The sequence below is a fragment of the Pseudorca crassidens genome, chromosome 15 (genome assembly GCF_039906515.1).
Source record: "Pseudorca crassidens isolate mPseCra1 chromosome 15, mPseCra1.hap1, whole genome shotgun sequence".
NCBI lineage: Eukaryota > Metazoa > Chordata > Mammalia > Artiodactyla > Delphinidae > Pseudorca > Pseudorca crassidens.
In genome coordinates, this window is record NC_090310.1 from 63,879,134 (window position 1) to 63,888,969 (window position 9,836).

The 9,836-nt window shown below is 46.1% G+C and overlaps 1 protein-coding gene across 1 annotated transcript in view; it reads right to left on the reverse strand.

Moving 5' to 3' along the window:
- Nucleotides 1-3,024, reverse strand: part of CDK5RAP1 (CDK5 regulatory subunit associated protein 1) — a 43,098-nt gene extending 40,074 nt beyond the window's left edge. Inside the window, 2 exon segments of the mRNA XM_067707836.1 lie at nt 221-323; nt 326-3,024. Coding sequence (XP_067563937.1) covers nt 221-323; nt 326-382 — 160 coding nt within the window. The 5' untranslated portion in view covers nt 383-3,024.
- Nucleotides 3,025-9,836: the final 6,812 nt, after the last annotated feature.

A 9,836-nucleotide genomic window follows, 5' to 3' on the forward strand; every position in this document is an offset into this window, starting at 1 on the left:
TGCAACTACTGAAGTCCGCATGCCTAGAGCCCATGCTCTGCAACAAAGAGAAGCCGCTGCAATCAGAAGCCCGCACCCCGCAGTCAAGAGTAGCCCAGAAAGCCCGCGTGCAGAAATGAAGACCCAACGTAGCCAAAAACATAAAGAAAGAAAGAATCAGACTACAGATACTGGAAAGGAGTAAAGCAGGAAGTCCAAAGAGAAGTAAAGTAAAACCAACCTTTTCTCTGCCTTCCTAAAAGATCATCCACTGTGAGATATGGGGGTGGGTCCTCCACATCTGGAGTAGACGGTTTCTCTTGAGGAACTGAAGCACTTCTTAAAAAATGCTGAAAAGTCGGTCCAGTGGCCAGCCTGGAGCTGAAATCCTTCCAAACTCCATCCTCCTGCCGCCTCTCTGGACTGGGACCTGCAGAGCTGCGGACACCACTGTGTGCCCTGCAGGTCCTAAGCAGCAGCCAGGACACAGAGGTCAAGGGCCCCCACCTCAGACATCTCTGTGCTTGGAGGACACACTGTAAAGGATGCATGGCACTAAAACAGCCCAAAGACTGCAAGAGAATGACAGACATCACCAACATTTATTGAACACTATATACAGGGCACTGCTCTAAGCACTTCCAAGTGTATTAATACATTTAATCCTCACAAAAACCCAGGAAGGTACTCTTAATAATATTGTCCCCTTAATAATATTTTACAGGTGAAAAAACTGAGGCAACTTGCCAAATATCACACAAAGAAGTGCCAGAGATGAGACGCAAATCCAGGTAGTCTGTTTTCAAAACAAAGGGGTGGTAGAGATGAAATGAGAAGCCCTGACAAAATAACAAAGTAGCACCTTGTGCCAGGAACAGTTCCAAGGGCTGTAAGTGTATCAGCTCTTTAAACCTTCACAGCATCCTGAGTAACATAGGCAACAGACACTATTATTATCCCCATTCAGAGAGGAGGAAATAGACAGAAAGGCTGAGGGACTTACCTAAGCTCCCACAGCCAGTAAGCAGCAGAGTCGGGATTCAAAGAAAGGTCTCTATTACAACAAAGCCTGTGTCCCTAGCCACCTTGCTACACCGCCTCCCCACACTGTGAAAACCATTTACTGAGGGCATCTTCTTTTGGGTTCCTTCAAAAGTAAAGTATCTAACATGGGGGCACCATATGCCTGATCGGTGACTACTTTCGACCTCCAAGAGTCTCAGATTACTGCCCTTCAAACTTCCCACCCAGACTCTCTCACATATGGCTGGGGGAGAGAGATGGAAAATGGCACAACCTTTACAGAGAGCAATTTGCCACCTTCCATCAAAATTACAAATACACAAACCCTAGATAACTAATAAGAACCTACTGTACAGCACGGGGAACTCTACTCAGTACTCTGTAATGACCTACATGGGAAAAGAATCTAAAAAAGAGTGAATATATGTATATGTATAACTGATTCACTTTGCTATACAGCAGAAACTAACACAATACTGTAAGTCAACTATACTCCAATAAAAATTAATTTAAAAAAAACACACACAAAAACCCTTTGACCAAGCAGTTCCATTCCTAGGTATTTATCCTACAGATAGACTCATGTGCAAAATAACCTATGCATAAGGATATTTGATGCAGCAGTGTTTCTAATAGCAAAGAAACGGGAAAGATCTAAATGTCACCCATAGGGGACTAGTTAAATAAGTCACAGTACGTCCATACAATGGAATAAGATCCAACCGTTAGAAAGTGAGGTTGAATCTATACATGACAAAAAAGCAAAGAAGCAAAGTGCTATACTAGATACAGCGGGCCATCCACAAATCTGTGTAGGAAAGAAGACATGAATATTCAGGTACATATTTATAAATGCACACAGTATCTCTAGGATGCATAAGAAACAGTGGGTGCCTCCCAGGAAGGAACCTAGGTGACTCAAAGTACGAAAGGTGGAGACTTACTTTCCACCACATATTCTTAATGGACCCCACATCTCCAGCCTGACTACCTCACTCCAGCCATACCAGACATCTTTGTACTGATCTTCACTAGCTTCTAGGCTTTTACACATGCTGTTTTCTCTGACTAGTGTATCTTCGCTCAACTGACGTGGCCAACTCCTACACTACTTTTAGGTCTCTGCTTCCTCCTGGAAGCCTTTCCTGGCCACCACCGCCAAAGTCTAGGGGTCCTCCCCTAGGTTCCCAAAGCCTCCTTATAACTATCACAAGACTCATCACTTTGCTGTTAATTACTGCTTATCTCTTGTAAGCCGGAGGTCTCTGAAAGCAGGGAACAAATCTCATTCATTTTTATATTCTTAGTATCTCCCATTCTAGTAACATGGCAGGTGCTATACATGTAAAATGAGCAGATGTGGCCTGTTACTTCTCCAACCCCATCACCTGCTGTACATGCTACCAGCATTTTAGGCAGGAGCAATGCCAACCTACTTTCAAGTGACAGACAACAGCAGACTTTTAGTGTGAACTTTAAAGTCACCCGTTTCTGCCCCTTACTTGTTGTGTGACCTCGGGAAAGTCAAATTCCCACCTCTGAGCCACGAATTTCACATCTGTAAAATAAGGATAAAAATAATACCCACCTCTCAGAGGTGTTGTGAGAATTAAAGATGTTAAAACCTAACTTGGCATACAGTAAGTCTTCAGTAACTGCACAATTGCAGCCCACACCTCCTTTGATGGTGGGTATAGAGCATTGTGGTTAAGACGCGAGAGACAGAGTCTGACCCAACTGCTGCCTCGCCAGGTAACTTTGGGCACGTGGAAGCGTCTTAAGTTCTGGGAGCTTCCATTTCCTCATGTGTAAAATGGGAATAATAGTACCTATTAGAGCACCTGTCTCCATGTCTGTTGTGAGGATCAAATGTGACAATGCGAACAAAATGCTTGCATAGCACAATGTAGGGGGCCTCGGTGAGGGCCCACATTAATTAGTCGACAATAACGATGAGACAATAGCCTCATCTCAACATAAACAATAAAGCATCCCACTTCATTGGTGATTACAATGTGTCAGGCGTGGTGCTAAGCGCTTTTCATGGATTACCTTATTTAATCCTCACAGCAACTGTGAGGCAGGTTCTACTATCATCCTCACTTCACAGGTGACAAAGCTAAGGCTCAGAGGAAAGAGGGCTGACTTGTCCAAGGTCATAAACGAGTAGGAAGCGGGGCTGGAGTGCGAACCCCGACAGCCGAACTCCAGGGTCCGCGCTGTAACCACCGCGCCAACCTCCCCTTGAACACCGCGCATTCCCGGGGCACCGCCGCCCCTCCAGTCCCAGACGTGGGGCGTGGCCGAGGGCGCAAGCGACCTCCGCCGGCGCTCCGTTCACCTACCGCTGACCGAAAGCCTGGCGTCCAGCCGCGGAAGCTCCTCTCAGTAGGCAAGCTCCCGGCTCAGCTGTCTGCGGCTGCGCACGCACACGCGCAACTTCCGTTCCGCCTCCAATTTCCGTCCGGGGCGCTCCGTCCGGCGGAAGTGCGTCTTCTCTATTGTCCGGGTGGGTCCAAGCTCCTGGCTTTGAAAACCCTCCACTGGTGAGCTGAACCAAGCGGTAACCCCTAGCCGGCAGGTGGCAAATGAGCGCTTGAAATGTGGCGAGTGCGAGTTAAATGTGTTCTAAATGTAAAATACACACCGGATGTCGAAGAAAGGATGCCAGCTATCTCCTCGATAATTTTTATATTGACTACGTGCTGAGATAATATTTGGGATTTATTGGTTTAAATGAGTATATTATTTAAGTTTGTTTCATCTGTTTCTTTTTACTTTTTTCATGTGGCTACTGGGAAAATTTTAATTATTTACGTGGCTCGCTTTCTATTTCTATTGGACAGTGCTGCGTTATAGGTTAAAGATTTCCCAATTCACGTTTCCAGCATAGAACCCCCCTCCCAACCCCTGGAGTCACAGACACATAGTTCCACTGTCTATGGGGCACCTCCCCTTGGGTACCTATCGACCGTCTGTAACTCAATACAGAACTCTTCATTTCTTCGTACACATCCTAACCCAAAACCTGTGTCTGCCCAGTCTTGCCCATCTCAGTAAATGACCCAAGCATCCTCCCAGTTGCACTAGGAGAAACTGAGTCATTTTTTGTTTCCTCTCCCTCAATCTCCACACTCAGTCTATCAGCAAAGTTTTGTCAGCTCTAACTCCAAAATGTCTTAAATCTATCCACTTCCCATCCTCCCTTTCTTCTTCTGCTGCAACTCTAGCCCAGGCCACCATCATCTCATCAGAAAGGACAGCAATAGCCTGCTAACTGGCCTCCTTGCTTTTGCCCTTAACCTAGTCTCCTACCAACTATTTCCCACACAGAGCCTAAGAGAGTTTGTTTTCTTAACTCAGATCATGGGAATTCCCTGGCGGTCCAGTGGTTAGGACTCCGCAGTTTCACTGAGGTGGGCCTGGATTCAATCTCTATCCTTGGTTGGGGAACTAAGATCCTGAAAGCTGTGCAGTGCATCAGGAAGAAAGCAAAACAAAACAAACAAACAAAAAAAACAAGACAACTCAGATCACATCATTCGTCTGCTGAAAACTCCCAGTGGCTTGCCATTGCCTTTGCAATAAAATCCAGATTTCCTACTGTGTCCTAGGACCTGCATGATCTGGCTACTGCTTACTTTTTACTTCTCCAACCTACTTATTTATTTCTTACTATTTACTTCTCCTAGCATGTTCTCTCTAATTAACTATATTTCAACTACACAATTTTATTTTGCTCCTTCAATACCCCAAGCACATGTTTATCTCAGAGCCTTTGTACTTTGAACATTCTCTCTGGAATGTTCCCCCAAATTGTTTCAAGGCTGGTGCCTTCTCATCCTTCAGCTCTCCAGAGAGGCCCTCTCTGACCACCCCATGTAAAAGGCTCCCATCACTATCACATCATTTTCTTCTCAGTATTTGTCACTATCCAAAATGATAGCATTTTTTGTTTACTTGCCATTGCCTCTCTCCTAGACATTCAGCTCCCTGAGAGGAGCAACACATTCTGTCATGTTCACGGCAATATTCCCAGGACGTAGCACAGAGTCTGATTCATAGGAGGCCTTAATAAATACTTGTTGAATGAACAAATGACTGCTTTATGTATTAGTTTGGGTTCCCCAGAAGCAGACCTTGAAAAAAGGACTTGAGTGCAGGCAGGTGATCACAGGATACGCTGATAAGGTAACTCAGGGAATGAGACAGGGGAGACAGCCAATAAGGAGGGTGTTATCAAGCCAGGTGGGCATCTGGGTCTTCATTCTGTTGGGGAGCTCTAGGAAACAGTGTAAGACACAGACCTCAGAATTATTTCACCGAAACGGAGAGGAAGCTGGGGTAGTTATATACTACCAGCCATGGTGGAAGTATACTACATGTGTTAATTCCTCAGTGCTTCTACTCTGCCTATGCAGGGAAGGCTGTGGTTTGGGAGAAAGCCCTCTATCAATAAAATGCAGTCACTGACTCCAGCATTCTGAATTACCAAGGCTCTGGGCGGCCTGACAACCCCTGCTACAACTGGCCTCTTCGACACCTCATTAGAACTCTATGAGGTTATTATTGGCCCAAGTTACAGGTGAGAAAACTGAAAATACAAAAAGGTAGTCGAGTGCTGAAGCTCACATAACTAGGGTATGGCAGAACTGGGATCCACCCACAGGTCAGTCTGATCCCAAAGTCCTATTCTTAACACTGACTGACTAATTCAAAGTCAGACTGGCTGGTTCACATTAAGGCTCCGATGCTTACCATGATAGCCATGGCCAAGTCAGTCCCCCCTGCTGACTTCCACTTTCTTTGCATATAAAGTGGCTGCCATGTAGAAAATATACTGCACTGAGGGTAGGAGGGTGGGAAGACAAATCAGTAGAGTACTGAGGAGGCTGTGGCAGTTGTCCAGAGATTGTGGAGTCCTGGGCCAGTGCGATGGCTTGGGGCAGTGAGGAAAAGACAAACCCAGATTTCAGGAGTTTGAGACATACCACAATAAATTCCACAGCATCTCTTTACATGACTGCTGGGTGCCAATTGAGTCAAATATACAAAGGCAAACACAGCCCAAGAATTGTATTATGGCTCTTGTTTTTTACTGTGGTTCTCCAGGTAATCTAGAATGTGCTCTGATCTTTTCAGGCAATAATCAGCACCGAAAATACAAAATTTCAGAATTCCTGGAAAACTTTTACACTCTAGAGACAAGTTCCTGGAAACTCTGAGATCTAAAGACTCCAGTTGGAGAAATATTCAGGTTTCCTGTCAAAGTTTTTACTACAAGGGGAAGATGTTCTGTCCTAACGCGGCCGGGGGTGGGGTGCCACCTGTGCCACACAGAGCCCCACCATGGTGGCCGAACCTCCATCCCAATAGGAGTTATGTTGAGGAGGGAAGCCTCCCACCCACGCTACCAAGGTCAGACAACACCCATTCACTCTCCACAGTGACCCCAAGCATGGACCCTGTCCTTCCTGACACATCAATTCTCTATTTCAGGTCCTACTTATCATTTCAACATGGCCCTTCCCTCTTTAGCCTTGGTATTGTCCTCCTAGAATCACAGGAGAGAGGGATTCTAGAGCTGGAAAGAAGCCACTTTTAGAGCTTCCAATGTGGGAGTCAGGGAAGAGCCAGGATTTCAACCCAGGTCTCTTGGCCTGTTAGAACTGTGCTCTTTCAAATCTGGATCTTCCCCTAGTGGCCCCAGAAGGAGGTGTCACCTTCCCCTTTTGTGGCCAGAGCAGGAGGCAGCAAGTCAGATGTCAGAGCTACCCCTTGCCAGTTCTGATTGCCCATGGGATGGGCATGAGGGATGTTCTCTGGTGCGTGTTATGCTGCCCCCACCTATACATACACACACACACACACACACACACACACACACACACACACACACCAGCCATTCCCAACATCCCTACTATCCTTTCCCACACACGTCAGCCCATGTGAGGGCCAGGGACCATTTCCAACCTCCCAACCCAACACCCACTACATTCCAACAAGGGTCCTTTCAGCTGCCATATTGTGGAGTCTCAGACAGTGTTGTGTCTTGGGCAATGAAGGTGATAAAAACAACACCCCCCACCCCCGCCCAGATCTCCAGGAGCTTGGAAGGCTCATGTTCCATCCCACCTTGGGAATCTGTCATCTGGGATGCCATTCCCCCTCCTACCTAACTCCTCCTGGTTGCTGATAGTTCTAACAGTTACTGAGCAATTTCTTCTTCCCCTCCTCCTTCCCCACTGATTCAGCCTCAGCCAAATGACTTGTTTTGGCCAACGGAATGAGAGCGGACACAATGCAGAGGATGTACATGTGCTTGTGCACTTTGCTTGTCTTTGAACTCCAGTGACTTGCCATGAGAACATGCCCTGGGAGCTGATGCCCCTTCATCCTGGGCTCCAGAAGGAAAATCATAGAGTAGGCCTGAGCCCAACCCACAGCCTGGACCAAAGCCACCCAGCCAAGCCCAGCTTCTAATGGTCAAACTGCAGTCAACATGCAGCCCCAGAAGCATGAAAATAAATGCTTGTTGCTGTGGCCACAGAGTCCGGAGCTGTTTTGGTCCACAGCATTACTGCAACAGCAGCTGATTTTTAGCCTGCTCCTTCAGAAGCACACCAGCTTCAGGTCTCCTCCTGAGAGAAACCTGCCCTCACCCCCAGAGCAGGTCAGGTCCCCGCTGTCCTCTCTCGTATTTCCATGAGTCTACCCAATCACACATTTGATTGTGAGAGCTTCTGCTGAATTTCTTTCCCCTGTGCAAGGGGGCCTGTCAGTCTTGCTCCCAGCAAATCAGCTCCTGGACCCAAGGATTAGCACAAAGTAGGTGTGCACTATGCATTTCTCAAATGAACAGTGGGTGCTTCCCTGGTGGCGCAGTGGTTGAGAGTCCACCTGCTGATGCAGGGGACACGGGTTCGTGCCCCGGTCCGGGAAGATCCCACATGCCGCGGAGCAGCTGGGCCCGTGAGCCATGGCCGCTGAGCCTGCGCGTCCGGAGCCTGTGCTCCGCAACGGGAGAGACCACAGCAGTGAGAGGCCCGCGTACCGCAAAAAAAAAAAAAAAAAAAAAAAAAAAATGAACAGTGGCTTGACGAATGTGTGGGCAGATTGAGGTGGGCAAAGCTGGAATATCTCTGCTTACCTGCATTTCCCCGGGTTTCTAGAACAAGCTCTGGCTCTGGCTTGTTACGTGAATCTATGTGGGCCTCAGTTTCGTGTGGGACCTTGATTAGAACTGCTTAGTCTAATGCAGTAGCTACTAACCACATGTGGCTACTGAGCATGTGATATGCAAGCGGTATGAATGAGGAACTGAATTTAATTCCATTTTAATGAATTTTAATTTAAAAACTGATAATTCAGTTATTGGAAAACTTTAGTACATTTGGAAATACCTGATTATGTGAATCTAATTTTTTCCACTGGAAACTTTATGAAATCTAAATACCAATCAAAGGTTTCCAATGAAAATTTGGTATCTGAATAGAGATGTGCTGTAGGTATAAAATACACAGCAGCTTTCAAAGACAGTATGAGAAAAAGGATGTAAAACATTTCATTAATGAATTTTTATAATATGTGTCGAAGTGGTAACATTTTGGATCTACTGGGTTAAATAAAATTTATTATTAAAATTATTTTCATCTGTTTTTTCTTACTTTTAAAAATATGGCTACTAGAAAATTGGTAATTACAAATGTGGCTTGCATTATATTTCTAGTGGATGGTGCAGGGCCAGAAAGTCTCTAAGGTGAACAAGGGCTCTGCAGTCAGAAAAACCTAGTTTGAATCAAGCTCAGACGTTTCATAGCTGTGTGACTTCGGGCAAGTCACTCTCCTGTTCTGAGCCCCCGTTTTCTTACCTGTGTAATGGAGACTGCCGTGCCTATCAACACAGATACGTGGTGAGGATCCAATGAGGAAATGTATGTACAGTGCCTAGCACATAACAAGCACTCTCTAAATGTAAGCTATCGTTACTGTCACCACGGTAACTTTCTGGACAACGCAAGCAACTGGGGCTCATATGCAGCCAGCTGCATGGTACAGATTCCAAAGAAACATTCCACGAAGTACACTCCAAGCGTCCTCCCTTCTGCAGGAAAGGAGCGAGAGGCTCTCTATGATGGTTTTAAAATAGGTCCACACACAAAAAATGTTTAAATAAATAAATAAATAAAATAGGTCCACAAATTCTTTGACATTCCTTTCTTCAAGAGGTGGGGCCTAATTCCCCTCCCTTTGAGTGTGGGCTGGGATTAGTGACTCACTTCTAATGAATAGAATAAAGCAAAAGTGACAGTATGTGACACCCAGGAGTGGGTGATAAGAGGCATTGTGGACCCCTCTTGGTTCTCTCTTCTGTGTCACTCACTCTGGGTGAAGCCAACCTCCTTGTCATGAGCACACTCAAGCAGCCCTATAATTAGGCCCATGTGGTGAGGAACTAGGGCTTCCTGCCAACATCCATAAGTGAAAAATATTGGAAACAGATCCTCTAGCCCCAGTCAAGCCTTCAGATGAGTGCAGCAGACACCTTGACTATATCCTCATGAAAGACCCCGAGGCAAGAACAACCCAGCTTAGCCCCTCTCAAATTCCTAATCCACAGAACTTGAAAGAGAATAAATGTTCACTGTTTTAAGCTGTGAAATTTGGGGGTAATTTGTTATGCAATAGTAGATAACCAATAGATTCTTTTTTGGCCCTGTGGTTAAAGGTCTGCTCTTCTCTAGGGAAAGGGGCTCCAGTCCTGGGTCTGGTCCCTCTTGCAACTACAGGGGCCACTACAGCACCCACAGGCCAAGGTACAAACCACAGACACT